Source organism: Zalophus californianus, chromosome 8 (assembly GCF_009762305.2).
Source record: "Zalophus californianus isolate mZalCal1 chromosome 8, mZalCal1.pri.v2, whole genome shotgun sequence".
Taxonomy (NCBI): domain Eukaryota; kingdom Metazoa; phylum Chordata; class Mammalia; order Carnivora; family Otariidae; genus Zalophus; species Zalophus californianus.
The window spans coordinates 95,090,527-95,109,731 of NC_045602.1; the positions used below are offsets into that span (position 1 = coordinate 95,090,527).

Consider the following 19,205-nt stretch of genomic DNA (forward strand, 5'->3'; position numbering starts at 1 on the left):
GGTGGGGAGACATGGAAGCCACAGTCGCTGGTGCCAGTTTGCTAGAGCTGTTTCATTATTAGCTGGGGGACAGAGAGCCAGCAGCTCCAAAGGGACTTTTCAACAAGTGGAAAGGCATAATTACTTAGAGAACTACATTCGCATTAGTGAGTAATGCTCTTTGGAAAGGGGCTCATTTTGGTCCCAAGATTAGCCTCAATGTTCACATTCATAGTGGGCTCCATTGATTTGTGGAATCCCATCTAGGAAGATAGTAATGCAGTGCACACCTATCCCTCTTTCCGGAACATTCACCTATTTTAGTCCTTTCTCCATGGCTTGGTCACTTTAAAGGTTTGGAGATGCCTTCCCTGTGTTTCTTTCCACTTGCAATCCTGCTGGGATGAAGGCCAATGCTCCAAAACCTCCTGAGAAGACTGGTGAGGTTTCCTTTGCAATTCTGCTGACTCCAAAGCTTCAGGTTCTCGGACTCAGCAGCTGAATGGAGCCCCAGCTCCAAGGCCTTTGAAGTTCACAACTTATTAGCAAAATCGACAGATTGGAGCAACTCCAGAATGAAAACACAGTGCTGTGTTCAGAACCAAGAGGGGAGTGGGAGCCACACCATAACCTTGGGGAGCAAATGATTAACTGTTTCGATGCAGAACCACACACATTAAAAAAAATTTTTTTTTTCTTGAAAGCAAACCTAAAATTCTTTTCCTTTCAGACATTTTCTCAGCGAGGGATTTGACATCGTACAGCAGTTAAAGAGCTGCCTGGTAAGAGCCAAGACTTCATTCCTCAGCCAGACCTAAGTCTCTCCGTTCTGTTCAGAAGATTTCCACAGACAAACCCCTTCTGATGAGCCATGACAGGCAGGGAATTTTGCCTATAGCAACAGAGCGGTTTGGATTCCAGAAGTTTACCAGTTTAATTAGCTGCCTGAAAATTGCATGCATGCGCTTCAAACGCCAGTGGTCCTCAGTGAAACAGCCAGTTTGGATTCCGTGTGCATGGGGCAGACAGACCTATCACATTTCTCCAACAAATGCAGGTCACCTCCCTCCTTCTTCAAAAGGCTGCTCCAGGAGGGAGATGACAGCAGGTGATAAGAGCAGGTGGGCAAGTGCAACAGCGGGTCCTTCCCACTGAAGGAAATCCAAGTGGACAGCACATCACTGATTATCCTCATTTTAAAAATTCAGTTCTTAGGGCCCAAAAGAAGTTCTGGCTAAGGTCCTTCCTGTTGTAGCAATAGTTCCCTTCTCAAACCATAACCTCTAACACCTTAACTCAATATAGACAGAAATTTTAATCTAACTTAAAAGGACAACTTCTTTCCATTCATGGTTCCCCACCCCTCCTTACCCCAAGGGATTACACCAGCAGTTCAGTCCTAAACACCCCCCACCCCCAGTAACAGGCTAGGCAGAGAAACAAAAAAAGATGCAGTAGTTTGAGAGGCTGTAAAATTCCTCCAGATTTATACGTTGGGAGATTGCTCCTTTCCTGGATTCCCTGAAGGGTAAAGTGGATTCTTGAAAAATGAGCCCATCACATCCATCCAGTGGATCTTTCCAGATGCTAGCTAAAAGCTAGCAAAAAAAAAAAAAAAAAAAAAAAAAAATAGTGGGAGGAAAAAAAAGCCCTAATGGGACACTGCAAACATTTTGAAGCTGCCAAGCCTTTTCAATAACACCACTGAAGGAATGTAAACGAAGCGGGTTGCTCCAGCCAGCTAAAGGACAAAGGCAGGAAGTGAATATTCCTCTCTCAGAAACACCAGCCTCTGCCACTTGAGAGTAAACCTAGCTGTGGCTTTTCATGTGGCCCCAAGAGCCACTGCTGAGGTGAAGGTACGTCCTGAATTTTCAGCGTAGAGGACTCGCTGAGTGGTCTGGTGGGGCTCCAGGCTGGCTGTCCAGTGCATTCTACTGCGATCCACTGAGGACGGGCACAGAGGCACCACCGCCCAGACACTGGCTGCAGGCTGGGTACAGGGAGAGGGACACCGAGTGCCTAGCTTCCAGGTCACTGACCAGTGGGGCTGGGTTGAGCCACTGGCACTCTGGCCGCTTCTGCTCTCCTTGGCCACCGGCCAGATCTTGGCAAGACAGGAGGGTCCGGGGTGTAGCCTCCTTCCTCCCCTGCCCTCCTCGTCCCCTCTCCGTTTATTTAGTCAAACTACCCTCCCTACTTATTTGCCTCAGGTCACAAGTGCAGACCCACAGGAGAAGCAGAGGGACACTTACACTGGCACCCGCAACTCAACAAGTCCAATTTACAAGAGACTTCGCCTCTTCAAGGCATGGGTTCTCAACGCCGAGCTGCTGTTGACAGTTGGCCACAAAAGCCTTCTAATCACTACCTTTCTTCTTCTCCTTCCTCGCAGCCGAATGAGACGAAGCAAAGTGGACTTCAGCTCTTAGTAAACAAGATCTCGTTATTATAATTATTTTACAGCCAAACTGACTGAAGAAGGATAAAGTGACTCACCCCTGGGCATCTGTCAGATCAAGGCCAATCCCAAGAAATGCACATTACTTTTTTTGCCCGGTTCCTTATGTCACTCTGACGACAGCAGGTCTGTCTTTTGAATGTTTTTCATCGTTACTAAGGGGTGAAAGCTAGTGCGGTGGCTCTGTGTCTGGATCCAGGGAAGGTCTCTGAATATTTCCATAATTATCTTTGTATTACCAGGGATTTTACAAACTGGACAGAAAAAGCTCTATTCCAGGCTCTGGGCTGACAATTCAAATTACGTGAATTTTTTTTTTTCAAATTATGTGAATTTTTATTTTTTATTTTTTATTTTTTTAATTATGTGAATTTTTAAAAATGTTTTTCTTTAAGCATTTTGTATCACTGTCCAGCACTGATTTTCCCTCAGTTGATAGTTGAACTTTTTTCAAAACAGTTTTAAGATTATGAATTTATTTCATTGAAAAAAGAAACCAAATTATGGGAAGAAATCAGAAGCAAAGAGCTGTACTCCCAGTCCTCTTACTAATAACTGTGTTTTTATTCTTTATTTCATTTTTTAAAGATTTATTTATTTTTTGAGAGAGAGAGAGCACAAGCATGGGGGGTGGGGTAGGGCAGAGGGAGAGGGACAGAGAGAATCTCAAGCAGACTCCCCTCTGAGTGTGGAGCCCAATGTGGGGCTCCATCTCATGACCCTGAGATCATGACCTGAGCCAAAATCAAGAGTGGACGCTTCACCGACTGAGCCAACCAGGCGCCCCTAATAACTGTGTTTTTAAATAGAACTGGGAACAATGTTCAGTACCTCAGTTTTCCCCAAAGTAACCAAGGATCATAAAATAATTTTCCTTTTTTTTCAGCAAGGAGCATTTCTGCCACTAGTAAGACTGGCCTGACAATGGGGCTAATTCCACAGGTGGTCTACCCCTTCCATCCTTGGAAAACTGGTGCCTCATGGAGACTCTCGCCATATCCATGCTGCATAAGCTTTGCTGGTGCCCACGTGGCCAAGGTGTGGATTCCACCAACGGCAATGCATGCCACCTTGGGCAACAGGTGGGCAGCTCAACTGGCAAGAAATTCCTGCTTTTCTTGGATGGGAAACTACCTCTCTCACCTTCCACCTGATGCTCTCATTTTACCCCTTGGACCATTCAAGAATTAGCTTCCTGCTTCCTCTTCTTCCATATCCCTAAAGAGATCCCTATTCCTCCCTTGAATGAGTGCTTCTCTTGAGCATGGCTCAGTCCTCAAGGCTGGTGCACTCTGCCCACCTGGAACAGGGCTGAGAAGGGAGAGGGGGTGCCTACCTCCCAGGCCGCTCTCTTTTGGCATTTCAAAAGTATGTGTCTTTTCAACCTCCTCACTTGAAAAGCTCCACGTGGTAAGTGGTAATACACACTGCACATCTGTGCAGTGACTTCACGTATACAATGAGGAAGCCTCATAAGCCACATTGGCTCTTAACCCAAAGGAGGCCATAGACAGGGAGCCACACACTCTAGGTCTTCTTCAGGGTTTACTTGCCAACCTGTGAGGCTGAGTTTAGAACTTTCTTTTCTAAGGCTCTCTGGCCATGATGGTAAAAAGTGTATGGTGGTTAATTTTGTGTAGGTAGTTAATTTTAATTGGAGGTTTATAACCTAGCAGCTCTTGAATTGAGTCTGCACTGAAGATATAACAGATTAAGTAATACACTTTAAAAAAAGTTTGAATAAATGGTCTCCAGAGACCCTAAGTCAACAATTCATGTCCAAGTAATTTATTGGAGGTACCTTTAAGAAACACTAGTTGGGGAGGGGAAGTGATCTGGGGAAGAAGAGCAGCCAATACAAAGTACAAGACCAAGCATGTAGCCACTGGGCAACTGGACTTCAACTCTTCTGGAGAACTCTGGAAGCCAGTATAGACCATACCTCGGAGTAGTCTCAACTGAGGGACAAGGTAGCTGAGGAAATGTCCACCTGCCCCCAGTCACTCGTTGAAAGCTGCCCTCAGGAAGCCTTAATTCGCCAGTATTTCCACCATGACCCTAGTGTGGGTAGAATGGGCTCTAGTGGCCAAAGAGAGACCTTAGGCAAAGTTGGCAGTTGGAAATCAGGCCAGCCTGCATGGAAATGTTAAGTACTCAAGGGATATGGGAAGGGCTTGGCAGTGGCTGCTACAATGGCCACTTCTTAAAAATCAGGACACTTTGTGTATAAAATGTAGATATGTAGCTTCTCTGGTCACACTGAGCTATCATTCCAGCCTGGCCACAACTGGCCGACTCTGAGTGTTCTCTTTAGATGGGATATAAGCTCTTCCGGTTCTCCAGTGCCCACGGATCTGCTCCCCTCACTCACATGCCCTGCCTGACCCACCCACACCCCTTGTAGAGCACCTGCCCTGCCCACGTTTGCCTTATAAGCAATGTGAGTGATTCTGCCCACCCCATCCCCTCAGCTGATCGGACCAGTCATGTTACAGCTGACCCATGCTGGTATTTCACTGGCTGTTCTCAGATGAAGTAGAATCTTCCATTCAAGATTTTGAGCTGAGAGTCACAGGGTAGGTGCTTATGCTTAAACACTGGATTTGGAGCCATATGCCCGCTCAATTTATGATGAGCATATATCCTGAGTGAGCAGATACGAGGGGCTACCAGTCCACAGTGGGCCAGGAAGGGAGAATGCACATGTGAAACTGAGTCTTGACCTCAGGCCATCGGCCTTATAGTTCCCACCACGCCTGGCAGTGCCAACGTTCAACACATCTTGTATCTTGCCAATAAATGTTCCCTTTTCTTGAGTAGTTTGGGTGGATTTATATTCCTTTCCATCAAATATGCTTTGACCAGAATAGCTTCAGAAAGATAACCATGAGTTCTCAGAAGCAGGTATAACTTTAAAAGGTTTTTCATCATCTTATCAAATATTTAAGTCAAACATCTTGGAATAAAGTAAAGTACACACTGATAAATAAAAAGTCCCGTCAAACCAGAGCAGAACTTGCCAGTGTCACCTCTGGTGGGGATATTTTAGATGAACACAGGACAGGGAAGACTTTGAACCATCTAAGGGAAGATGCTTCAATTTGGGGCTGAAAAGAACAAACAGAAGGCACATTTCTACTTCTTATATCAAAACCCCACAGGTGAAAGGAAGCTTCGCTGTGTGTTTACCTCTTTTATTTTATTTATTTATTTATTTATTTATTTATTTATTTATAGAGGGGGTGGACAGAGGGAGAGAGAGAATCGCAAGCAGGCTCCATGCCCAGAGTGGAGCCCGGCGTGGGGCTCTATCTCACCACCCTGAGATCATGACCTGAGCTGAAATCAAGAGTCGGACGCCTGACTGAGCCACCCAGGCACTCCACCTCTCTCTTTTTTAAAATTTAAGTTCCTCAGTTGAATGAAATGGAATGGATTCAGCTTTTCTAATCTTGAGACAGAGTTGTGGGTTGTTGTAAAGATGTTTTTACCCTGTTATTTTAATCTGGTCTTTGTATCATCAAGGAAATTTTAACTCAATGCTTAACAAGCACAAATATTTCCATTGGAATTATACCATTATTGATCATTTTCATGGAGAAAATATTTTCTGGAGCACACTCCATTCAGCCATCTTAAGTCTTCAGTCAATTTCTTACCTAGTACAGTTAAACTGTTTAAAGCTTTCTTCAGTTCTTTTTAATTTTGTACCTTTCTTCTTTTCTGATATAAGAATTTAAAGCTAGTAAATATTCTGTTTCATTCCAAAGATTTATAGTCTTAGTTTTTATTCATGGATCTATGATCCACCTCAAATTAATTTTTGTGTATGTTGTGAGGTAGGGGGTTGGGAGTCTTTACTTTTCCACACAGATATCCATTTTATTTTCATTTTAAGGAAAATGGTTTTTAGGGATTAATTCTGTTCCTTGTAAACTTTACACCAAAGATGTGACTGAGCAAAGAGAATTTTGTCTTCATGAAAATCTACTGCTTAATGTTCCTGCCCCATAAGGTGGTGGTAATTGTTTTCATTATTTCTATCAAGTTCCAATTTTCCTGCGTTAAATTTTGAATATACATTTTGCAAGATTATTCGATGAGTCTGCACATTTTTAGAAAATAACAAATAGGACTTACATAGTTTAAACTCTTATAAAGTTTTCTCCTAGTATAATATCTCTCAGACCAAGGTTTATTTCATTTTCAAAAATTCCAAACAAATGCAATTCATTAGTCAGATTTGGATCTATCACAAATGATGATCAGTGCAGCTTCATCTATTTCATTATGTATTGGCTACAGTACTGGATACTTTGTATTTCTTAGATAATCAGTGAGAAAAGTGGAAGCAATTCTCAGAACTCGTGGAATATTCTGTTGCTCAGCAATAGACTACTGTAGTTCCAAACTCAAAGGTCTTTATTCTTCTAATTTCCTTTATTTACTAACGGCCTCTGCCATTAGTGGACTGAAGAGTAAAGAATAGACACACAGTCTAAAGGGTTACATAAAAATGTCCTCTTTAAGAAAGTAGGTCTCATGTTAAGTGTTCTTGCCACAATAAAATAAAATAGTCCTAGATTAAAGTGTCATGACAACCACCTCTAAAGGACGAAAAGAAGGATACCATCCCTATAGACTAAAATAGCCCCTGGGTCACATATTGCCTAGAATTTCATGTACTGATCTGCTTCTTTTTCCTTCATTTGGATCCTGTACATGTTGATGGTTCTCCAAACTTCCCACTTCACCATTAGGATACCTACCTGCCTCTTTAATCAGGGTATGTGCTAGAAAATGCTGTTGTTGCTTTCTGGGGAATAAAAGCCCCCAATTTTAGCATTTGCCTATTCTCTGGGGTAAATACTGTCAACAAGGCCAATTTTAAGCTACGAACAGGACATCAACAAACTTGCAAAAGTGATGAAAGTCTAACAATCAGCTCTACTGAGCAGGGAGAAGTGACTCCTTCACCCATTCTAAACCCCAAGTTTTCTGAAGAGGTTGCTTTTATTTGATTCTTTGTACACTGAGGTAATAAAAGAGAGCAAAGTAAGAAACTAGATCTCTAGACTGAAATGAAACCACATTATTTGTTCCTGGTAAGACATGAAATATGTCTGGCTATCATCTCAACCAAGTTGAGTGGTCCCATCAGGAAAACCTGATGTTTAATCTGTTATTTTAGACTTAGTGGGCTCTGTTTCTTTACAGCTTGAAAAAGAGGAGAAGAAAAGATCTTCCTTTAGCCAATCAGACATTGGCGAGCCCATCTGCCTTATTTCGTGTAGTATCTTTAATACTTGACACAGTGCCTGGCATATATATGGTCAATAAATGTTTCTTGGATAAGTAAGTGCATGAAATTTTACAAAGAAGTCATCGAGGCTGAAAGGAAGGGTTTTTAAGGGATGGCTCTGTCAAGAGCATAAGATGATAGGAAGAACTATAACTTCAAGAATGACAAGATAAGCTCAAATACCATGCATCAATCCACATAGCATGCTGGAAAAATCCTTCTTTATACTACTTTGAAACACAAGGATGTTGGTTTAGGCAATCCACATGTTCTGTCTGTTGTTGAATTTTTCCTACAGAATCTGTGATCTGAAGGCCCTTCTTTTCTATCACATACAGACCCACTTTGTCCTCTGCAATTCCCTACCTAATCATGTTTCTTGGCTCTTTCATTTTTGCACAAATCAGAATTCTAGAGTCTCCAGGTATGTGTCCACAACTACACCTTCGCTGGAGACCACAGAACAAACAAAAAATCAAAGAGAACAGAAGCAAACCTCCCAGTGAAATATAGCTGGCTGAGAAAATAGACTTCTTTGTATGCTTGTGCATGTACCTACACCCATGTGTTATGGGGATTAGAGCCTTAACATTCCCATCCTTGCTCTTAAGTGGGCAGTCTCCTCTGAAGAATACCCTTCTTCTGAGCCTGCAGATTCCATGTGGGATGGTCAGCAGAAGCACAACATCCAAAATCAAAATAATAAAATACCACAATACCCTCTATCCATAGTAGATGATTAATACCATGTCACAGCCAGAATCCAGAAATTATTAAGGATAATGCATAAAGAAACAGCTATTCTCCAAAATAATTAATATTTCATGAATCTACAAAAGAATCATGGAAACTCACATAAGCTCTCGTGGTAAGGCTCTCGATGATATCTGCTGCCATCACCAAGGAGGTGGTTTTGTGTTTAAAATTGTGCCTTGGCAGTTCAGGTACGTTTTAGTCTCTCTTGGCTGACCATTGGCATTCATGTCTTTCGCTGAGAGAGACAAGTACATATGATTGGGGCATTTCACAAATCCAATTTCATATTACTACCAAACTACCAAGTAGTTTCTGCAAGGCTCTGCATATTCTCTTTGAAGCATAGGGTTTTCCTCGCTATGGTTTACCCAAATCCTATCCTTTTGTGCAGGTGTCTGACTCATGATTATGGCAGACATGGTTAGTATGGAGGCCAAGGGGTGGGGAAGCAGTTGGATCACCCCTTTTCCATTGGGAGTATTTGAAGGTGAGCACAAATTCACACCTGAGGGAGACTGCTTTGGGTCATCATGATGACCTTGGAGTCAGACTTCTAGAAAAAGACGAGCAAAGGATGGAGGATCAAACCAGCCCATGGATGGATAGCCTTAGTAGATAGTGGAGGCACTGAGCCATTGACCTTGTCTGGGCTCTCATGCCTCTCAAGGGGAGGCTAGGTGGGCATGAATATTTGCAGGGCCTGGGGCAAGAAGACAAATGGAGCCTCACATACTTCATGTCTGAATTTTAAAAAGTTATCCATCAAGACTACAAACTGTTAAATAAAATGCATTCTATTCTCCTACCAAGACAGATGTACCTTGTATAAGGACTTGCAAGGTCAGGCTTCAATTTAAAATTTTCAGACTCTTCAGGGTTCTGTGCTGAATGTGGGGACATGCGGACAATCCTGAACCTGAACCTACCCCATGGTTTGTCACCCTTTTCTTCTGAAAGCTCTGTGGACACCCCAGCCTTCCCATCCATCTTGAATTCCCTCCCCCAAACTTCCAGCCCTTGCAGACTGTGCCACCAGGCTTGGAGCATGTGGGTAGGGATTCCAGAGTGCTGTGCATCTGGAGCCAGAAGGGCAGGGAAATGTAGGCTCCAGGCTGGCATAAGCCTTGACGCTGTGGACTTCTCCTCCCATGGGGAGTGATGAAGCCAGAGTGAAACAAAGTGAATAGCTCAGGACAGAGGCCTCTTTTGCCCAAGTCTCAGGGTGGGTTGGCTCATATTGGGGCCCACGAGAGAACAGACACAGGTTCCACTACTGGTTGGGTCTTCCCCCGTGCTCACCCGAGCTTGGTTTGCAGAAGTGTAAAGTTCAGTCCCAAGTGGCCCTAGTTATACCTGGTGGCACTTGCGGAAGAGGGACAGGCTTGCATTCAAAGGCCCTAAGGCTTCCTAACTCCTTTCTAGCTTGTAATTCCACTTTAAGAGGTCATGCTCTCTCCTTAAAAGCATTCTGGCTATGATACTCCTTCCTCTACCTTCTCTCTCCTTTGGTTACTCTACAGTCTTGGAGTCCTTCTCCAATCCTGTCTCAGTCCTAAACCAGCTGCCTTTCCCCTGCCAGCATCATCGTCTTGGAGGTCAATACACACTCAGTAAGCATTGAAAAATACTTCAGCCCTGTGTCTGAGATCAAGCCCCCAAATGCACACTTGTTTTGGGCCTGGGGATATATTATGACCTTCTACAATCAGCTTCTACTGACCTTGAGTTACTGCAGATAAGAGGAAACTGGACAACATGCCAGAGAATCACCCCAAAGCTGATTATCTTGGCAAAACAAGGCCTCCTTCTCTTTGGGTGGCTGTAATAGGGCTCCAGCCACAAGGAAGACAAGAGGTTAATGCTTTTATCTCCCTGAAGACCTCACCCTCTTGCTCTTCTCTAGAAGGCTGAAAGAGTTTTTGTGAAAGCCTGGAGAGGTAGTTTATGTCTGCTTCAATGCTGGGCCAAACTACCCCCACTCACAGTCTCCACTGGCCTCACCCAAATGGTGGGGACCGGATATAACAGAGCTAACGCCCACAACTACGGGAACAGAGACCCAGTGGCACATGGCACTTTGATTTACAAAGGGCTTTTAGCCATATATCTCCATTTCCTGCCCGTTATGACGTCGCACGTTACATGGCACTTTTATGTACAAACGTGAGGCTCCCCTCCGGCCAGAAGCTTCTATTTTAACCGAGGCTTTCTCCACAAGGCAAAGGCTTTCTTTTCTCAGTTATGGCTCGAGTGTTTCCTTCTCCTTCCTGCTCCCTGTTTCTGATTATTTTCTATCCCCTTTATTAGTTCATCGAGGTATACAAGGAGAGCCGACAGAAGCGAAGTCATTCTGTTGGCGGACCTGTGCGTTATTTCTAGATTGCAACTATGTATTTTGTCTGGTTCCAATTTAGAAAAAAAGCAAAGCGAACCAAAACCCAGTCTTGGCCTAGTCCTCTTCCTGCTTTTCTACCTGCTTTTCTGAACCCAGAAATACCTGTCTACAAAAAAGTACAAAAAGAAGCACTCGGTTTTGGTTTCTTTCTCTGAAATGCAGCTCTGCATGTTGAATGCTGACTTTCCACTTAACATTCCATTCCTCTCAAGTCCCTGCGCCCTTCCGCTAACGAGGGCCCCAGGCTTGAAACCTCGCTTGACTCCACACATCAATCAGGGCCCAATTCTGCAGAGTCTTCTCATTACAACGGCTGTCATCTTCCTTCCCCTTCTCCGCAACCACTCAGACCTTGGGCTGCAGCAACCTTAATGGTTTCAGCAGCTCCCTAATGTCTGTGCGCCCCCGCTGTCTGTCTGCTCCTTTCCGTGCCGCAGGAACATTCCACACCAAAGGGACGGTCCTTTCCCAGCATCCTGCTTCCCTGCTTGCAAGCCAGTTTTTAGAATTGAATATCCATATTCCCTGGGTAGGTATTCAGGGTCCCTTTTTGATCTGTGTCCAGCCCAATTTTCTAATCTCAGCAGTGACGTGTGTGTAGATTGGCACTGTCCTCTCCAGCAGAGAGATCTCAGAGATCCCACATGGGTGGAGACGGGGAACATTCCTGACTAGCATCGGCCTATCCTGGCGGAGTACTTTCCCAGGTGACATTGCATGCTGTCATTCCTGGTCACACTGTCCCACCTCGACCAGCGAGTGGGAAGTGGCCTAAGCTGGCAATCCTGGGCGGGGAAGATGCTGAAGCCACACCATGCATGGTGCCCTCACTGCTGCTCGCGAGCAACAGTGACTCGCCTCACCTTGACCCAGCTTCCTCATCTCTCAGGTGGGAGAGCTGTGATGTGCATGCTCTACACTGTTTCCCAGGGGTATCTCATGAGATTGGGCTTCAGGCACCCCAGTGGGCACTGGCTTGGTAACCAACCAGTTAGTGGCTGCCTTTCTCCTCACTTCCAAACTTGCCAACAGCATCCCCTCCAAATCCCAAAAACCTGTTTGCACTTAAACCCTTATCTCAGGGTCTATTTCTGGGGAGCACCCACACCAAGACAATCACGGACAATCACAGATGGATGCAAACACACATGCACACAACACATACACATGTGCATGCACACACTTGCTTTACTAACACACTTTAATGACTGCTTCCCTTCCTCTCACTCCTGTCCCTTCTTTTCTACTGGCCTCCCAGGAAATGGCCTACACCGAAATTCTTATTTCAGAGTCTGGTTCACTACTTCTCTTAGGAATCCTGTTCCATTGGTACTGAATTTGCAATTAATGGAAACGTTTTTGCCAATATGAAACCCAGAAAAAAATAGGTACACATATTTTGAATAAAGTTTGTACATCCCTGTAAATAACTACTATCCTTTGTGAGTATAACTAACATTATCCAGTTTAGAGTAATGAAAAAAATGAAATAAAAGACTTATTTTCAAATTGTTGCAAATTTCCCACAATTGAAAGGCTTGTTACAGAGGATGTGATTTGTATCAACAGAACATCTTTTTTTTTTCAAAATAAATTCAAAGACTTTGATTCATCCTCACAAAATACTCATGCACTTTAGTCCAGCTCTGTTCCCACCTGACCCACAATTAAAGCTTTTAAGAAACTCCTATTCTTCTCATCATAATCCCTTGCTTGTTTTCCCATGGTCATCAGCAATTAATCCCACAACATAAATAGGCCCTTGAATCAGTGAGGAGCTTTTATGTTGTAAGGAACAGAAAATCCAATTCAAATTGGCTTAAAAATAAACAGTAATGTCTCCTTCCAGACCACTCATTAATTGCATAAGAAATGATAGTAACTCTACAGTGGAGAAACTACATTAGACTTCTACCAGGTGATCAGAGTTAAGATCCCCAGTGAGGGTGGACAGATGCTCCGTTCCTCCTAATGTGACGCCCCAAGAATACAACCTCAGTTACAGCGCATTCCAACAGGAGCTGTGGAACCTGAATCCAATCACAAGGAAACAGCATATGCACCCCCAACTGAGGGACATTAGATAAAAACCCACATTCTACACAAAGATCAAAGTCATGAAAGTCAAAGAAAGATTGAAAAATCATTCTGGATTATAAACGCCCAAACCTCTGAAAAACACATGATCTTTGACTGGAGAAATAAACATGCTACAGAGGATGTTACTGACAACATTTAAAAATTAGTATCTGTAGTTCCGATCCATGGCTAAGCCTCAGTCTTGGACGATAGGACTGGGGGAATGAAGAGAACACCCCTGTTATTAAAAACAGCATATGGAAGTAGTAAATGGTAACGGGATGTGAAGTCTACAACCTGCCCTCAACTGGTACAGCCAAAGGGGCAAACAAGTACCAATCGGCGGACCTGCATAAATGGTAAGCGGGAGTTCTCTGAACTCTTCTTATAACTGTTTTTGGGACGTTTGGCATCATTTCAAAATGAAAACTTAAAACTCACCCAAGCAGTACGAGTGATTAAAGGACATGCTGAAGTCCACGTGTCACGAGGCATGGGCCAGACCAGTAGCTCCACGATTTCCACAAGGCCCTGTTTCCCTGGCTTTCTTCTGTCTCCCAGTTCTGCCTTCCTGGGGTCAGGGCTGGCCGTGCCCAGTGTGGCCCACAGTGACAAGACAGTAGCAGCTCCCCACATCTACGCATCCAGAGACAGGTCAAGTCCCTCAGAAGGGTGAGTGAGGGTCTTCTTTCCCAGAAACCCTTACCTCAAGTTTGAGAAACCCCGCTTGCTCTGAAATGGTCTATATTTTGCATTTCAAAATCTAATAATTGAGATGAGACACCAACCCCGAGCTTTAGGACATTAAGTCCAAGCTCTTTGATGTAGCGTATACCACAGGGTCTTCCCCAACCTGACTCAAACCTTTATTCCCATTTCTGACCCTCCACGAGGCCACCCTCATCTGCCACACCTTCGAATCAGTACAAGTCTCTCTGTTTAAAATGCCCCCTTCACCACCTGGCAAATGCTCTCGACCTCTCAAGACAGCCTGAGGATCGCCTCCTCCGAGCAACTTTCCCTGGGGCCTCCATCACAAAGCCTTCCCTTCTCTGGGCATCACAGCCCCTTGAACAGCCTCCCATGACACTATAATTCCATGTTTCTATTTACCACCCACAGGCTCTGCATGGTCCCTAACATTTAGAGGGTGCCGGGCATACCCATAAAACACGGACAAGCTCCTAACATCTGCCCTGCCTGCGCCATCATGCTCCCTTGGCCCAGTGAAAATTTCTGGAATGAATTCCTGAGTGAATCTGTGCTGGAACTTAAAACAGCTCTGGACACGAAGTAATTCACTAAAATAAAATATTACTCAATAAAAGATATCTTAATTAGTTAAAAGTATTTGCCTCTGAAAAAAAAAAGACCCTGTTATTCAAGCCACATGGAACCACTGAGAAAGCTGTAAATGAGCCAATATGAGAAAAGTGCCTAAGTTCTAATTTCCTGTTTTTCTGTGAGAGGCCACTGTCCCAGCCTGGGTCAGGCTGTGCACAGTCTGCGGCCTGGCACTTCGGTAGCCCTGGTTCAGAGAAGAGACTGTCTTTACTGTGCACGGGAAAGTAGGGAAACCTCAGAAAAGCCACACTGCACACATATGACATCACCAAACAGCGGAACAACCACACTGAGCAACCATCCTGGAGGCCCGGCTTGGTGCAGGCTCCTGTCGTGGAACTGAGTTCAGTTCTTTGAGCACCAGGGTGCCGCAAACCAGACATGCAGACATGATGGCTTTTGCCGCCCCCGCCACAGCAGGCTGCTGATGCTGCCCTTTCCCGGGACCACAAAAATGCTGCCCAGCTTAGAAAGCAGGCTGGCTCACCCAGCTGGCTGACATTTTCAGAGCAACTGTGGAGCTACGGTCCAGGAAAGTCTAAATAAGCCCCCCTGGATTCATCCCTCATCTGTAGTCAAATCATGGCTCTCAAAAATCTCCCACTGAAGAGAAACCTGGAGGACAGCACCTTAGCCAGCCAGCAGAGTCTCCTGCCACATGTGCCTCCTGAAACCAGGCGCTGGGGAGGATGCAGATTACTTTTGTAGCATTCCCACCAAGAGCACATAACCTGAATCCACCTGTGACGAACAGCAGATGCGCCAGACCGAGGGTCACTCTGCAAAAACAATAGGCTTGAACTCAAATTATGTCAAGGTCTCAAAAGACAAAGAAAGGCTGGGGCGCCTGTGTGGCTCAGTCAGTTGAGCATCTGCCTACGGCTCAAGTCATGATCCCAAGTTCCTGGGATCGAGTCCTGCGTCCAGCTCCCTGCTCAGCGGGGAGCCTGCTTCTCCTTCCTCTGCAGTTCCCCCTGCTTGTGCTCTCTCTCTAGCTCTCACACACACTCACTCTCTCTCTCTCAAATAGATAAATAAAATCTTTAATAAATAAAAAAGACAAAGAAAGGCTGAGGATCCATTTCAGATGGAAAAGCTCTAAAAAGAAATGACAACTAAATGCAATGCATGATCCTGAGTCTGAAGAGTAAAATTGCTATAAATGGCATTATTGAGATAATTGGGGAAACTGGAATATGGACCGTAGATTAAAGATTTTATTTATTTATTCGAGAGAGAGAGAGCATGAGAGAAGGGAGGGTCAGAGGGAGAAGCAGACTCCCTGCTGAGCAGGGAACCCTGCTTGATCCCGGGACTCTAGGATCATGACGTAAGCCGAAGGCAGTCGCTTAACTGACTGAGCCACCCAGGCGCCCCTGGACCGTAAATTTAGATAAGAGTATTACATCAATGTTAAATGTCCTGAATTTGACAACTGTACTGTGGTGACAATAAGAATATGTCCTTATTCTTAAGAAGTAAACACTGAAGTATGAAGTAGTACTAAGACATGATGCATGCAATTTCCTCTTAAATCAGTTAGAAAAAGGTGTGTGTGTGTGTGTGTGTGTGTGTGTGTGTGTGTGTGTGTGTGTGTGTGTAGGGGAGAGAGAAAGAATGATAAAATAAGTGTGGTAATATGTTAACAATTTACTAATCTGGATAAATAAATGGAATACTTGTTTCTTTGTACTATTTGCAACATTTATTCAGTATGAAATTGTTTCAAGATGCCTGAGTGGCTCAGTTGGTTAAGCATCCCACTCTTGATTTCAGCTCAGGTCATGATCTCAGGGTCCTGGGATCGAGCCCTGCATCAGGTGCCCTGCTCAGCGCAGAGTCTGCTTGAGACTCTCTCCCTCTGCCTCTGCCCCTGGCACTTCAGTAGCCCAGCTCAGCATACTGGCATGCATGTACTCTCTCTCGCTCTCTCTAAAATAAATAAATAAATCTTTTTTAAAAAGTATGAAATTGTTTCAAAATTTAAAAATACATTCCACTCTCTCATTATAAGAAATAAAATAAGATTCTCAGTGACAATTTAATGTTTTGACCATTAAAGCTCCTCATGTAACATTGGAAAATGTATAATTAAACAGAGAAGGCAAGAGAAAGCTTTATTCCACCACTTGTACAAAATAAGTTTAGTCTGGTAGCAAATTTGACAGTGGTTTTAGAGGGTTGAAATTTGATATAAAATGTATTTGTGGGTACATGTCTTGTGAATTTGTTACACGGTATTTAAGATATACAACAGTTTAGGGTGCCTAGGTGATGTAGTTGGTTAAGCATCTGACTCTTGGTTTCAGCTCAGGTTCTAATCTCAGGGTTGTAAGACTGAACCCCACATTGGGTTCCACGCTCAGCGCAGAGTTTCTTTCTCCCTCTCCCTCTGCCCCTCCCCCATCCCTGCACAAGCACACGCTCACTCGCTCTCTCTAAAATAAATAAATCTTTTTTAAAAAGATACACAACAAAGTTTAAAGATAGTATCGCACACCTCTGTACTCACAACCCCTGTGAATTCCTCACCATCATATACTCTTTTCTATCTCAGGAAGTTACAAAAATTCTACACTTGGTATTCACCAGTCTCACATATTTCTTTATATGTTTGCTACATGTGTATGTATGTGTATTCTTACATTGTATTTTTTTAAAAATATAAATTTGAATGAAAGTTTGTGTAACCTGTGAAGCATCCCCAAGGAATATTATTAGGGTTCCAGAGATTATAGTTTCAGGACCATCGGATGAGCTGATCTTTCAGGCTTTTCAGAAATACTTACTGAGTGACCATAATTCTACATTGTTGGAAAGTAATTTGAATACCATGACCACAATCCATGAAATGTATGTCAGAACACACACTCATTGATGTGCTGGAACTAGAAAATGCTGGCCCACAAAAGTGACTGTATACATTTCTTCTCAACTCTGCCTTCAACGACATCACATTGGTCGATGGAAATTCCCCATGGCTGGAGTGTTTACACCAAGGAAATAGGCAGATGCCTAGGCATATAAAGGTGTTGTAAACACAGCAAACCATTGAATGCACTTGGCTCCCAGGTGCCTTTGATGTAAAAGGGACAAGTTAATTCAAGTTTTTCAGGTGGCCTTTCAGATACTGAAAAGGAAAATAGAAGAACTAAAGCTTGTTAAAATTTTGTAGGCCATAGAGACTGGTAAGAAAATGTCAAGGTGAGTCTGGATGATAATTTAAGAAAAACTGCCCAAAACATCCAGATATAATCATGCAAATATAATTCACAAATTACATTTGTCCAGTAAAAAACAACTCCAAAGATTATGGTTTGATTGCCCTATACAAAGGTAACTAGTGCTGTACCTAAGTTAGGCGAGCATATTTCAGCTGTCTTGCTTTGAACTGAATCATATATACATATTCATCTTCTATATCCCACCTTGAACTAGCCTGACCATCCTGGTGATGCCTTCCTAATGAGTGAAATAAATCTTTAAGCCAGGCTCATTATATGTCTGTAGGAGAGCTTTATTTTTAAAACTTTTTAATAATCATACTTTGGCAAAAGAAATGTGGGCTGGAACGAAGGAATTCAGTCCTTTTTTCTTCTTGCCAAATTCAGTGCCGTCAGCCAAGAGGAGAAGCTTTGGAGAAGTCAGAAGGAAAGGTTCAAAGCACGCCATGTTGGATGAACTGGTTGTCTTATTCCTCAGAGCCAAACCTCATGGTTCTCAAAATGAAACCAAGTCTGGTTGTAATAAGAACCAGGACAATCGTAACCACAAACAGATGGATGTTTTGCCAAAAGCCTGGTGCCTCCCTGGGCAAACCTAACTAAACAACTTTATGCAAGTTCAACTGTTAATTCCCCACTCCAGAAAAGAGGACATGAACCCTGCAAACTAAACAGTGCCACCCAGGATGGTCCAAAGCCAGGCGAACGTCAATAGTACCTTTTTTGCCCATTATAAACCAGCGGGGCTCTTGTCCTTGTGGTCATTGCTCCCCCCCAGGGAGCTTTTTTTGACATTTTTCTCCTAATGATCCTCCCATTCAATTTTAATATTACAAATATACTGTATATTTGTTTATATGTCATAGGTATCTGTGATTTATACATAGAAAGACCAAGATTTGTTGTTGTTTCCCCCCCGCCAAACAACATTTGGCTCTTTGGGGCTATTAGAGCCCCAACTAAGAACATACACAGGTTATAAACTGACCATTATTAACTGGACACTCACAGCCTCATGATGGCCACACAGGGCTTCTCTCTGCAGCATGCAGAAGATTGCTTTCCCATCCAGGGGCATCTTTGCTTCCTACTGATGAACAACAACTAGATAATGGCAGAAACAATGGTTCTGAGCACTTGCTAGATGCTAGGCACTGAGCCAAGCTATTACAAACAACAGAAGTTTATTACGCACAGAACTGGACGCTGGAAGTGCTAGATCAGGCTGCCAGCATGGTTGGGTGAGGGCCCTCTCCTGGTTGCAGACTTCTTGTTGTATCCTCACGTAGAAGAAGGGCTTAGGGAGCTCTGCAGAGTCTCTTTTATAAGAGGGCTAATACAATTAATTTTATTTATTTATTTATTTATTTTTTTAGTGTTCCATGATTCATTGTTTGTGCATAACACCCAGAACTCCAAGCAGAACGTGCCCTCCTTATACCCATCACCAGGCTAACCCATCCCTCCACCGCCCTCCCTTCTAGAACCCTCAGTTTGTTTTTCAGAGTCCATCGTCTCTCATGGTTCATCTCCCCCTCCGATTTCTCCCCTTTCATTCTTCCCCTCCTATCTTCTTCTTTTTTTCTTAACATATATTGCATTATTTGTTTCAGAAGTACAGATCTGTGATTCAACAGTCTTGCACGATTCACAGCACTCACCATA

General features: G+C 43.6%; 1 protein-coding gene across 6 annotated transcripts in view; it reads right to left on the minus strand.

The window, feature by feature from the left end:
* Window positions 1-19,205, minus strand: part of RIN2 (Ras and Rab interactor 2) — a 239,755-nt gene that overhangs the window by 116,397 nt on the left and 104,153 nt on the right. Inside the window, exon 1 of one of the 6 annotated variants that reach the window (XM_027621516.1) lies at window positions 8,598-8,654. The exons of 4 other annotated variants lie outside the window; for them this stretch is intronic. In XM_027621516.1, coding sequence (XP_027477317.1) covers window positions 8,598-8,639 — 42 coding nt within the window. In that variant the 5' untranslated portion in view covers window positions 8,640-8,654. Of the gene's footprint in view, window positions 1-2,234; window positions 2,358-8,597; window positions 8,655-19,205 lie in introns of those variants that run through there. One more of the 6 variants, XM_027621521.1, reaches the window with a different exon arrangement.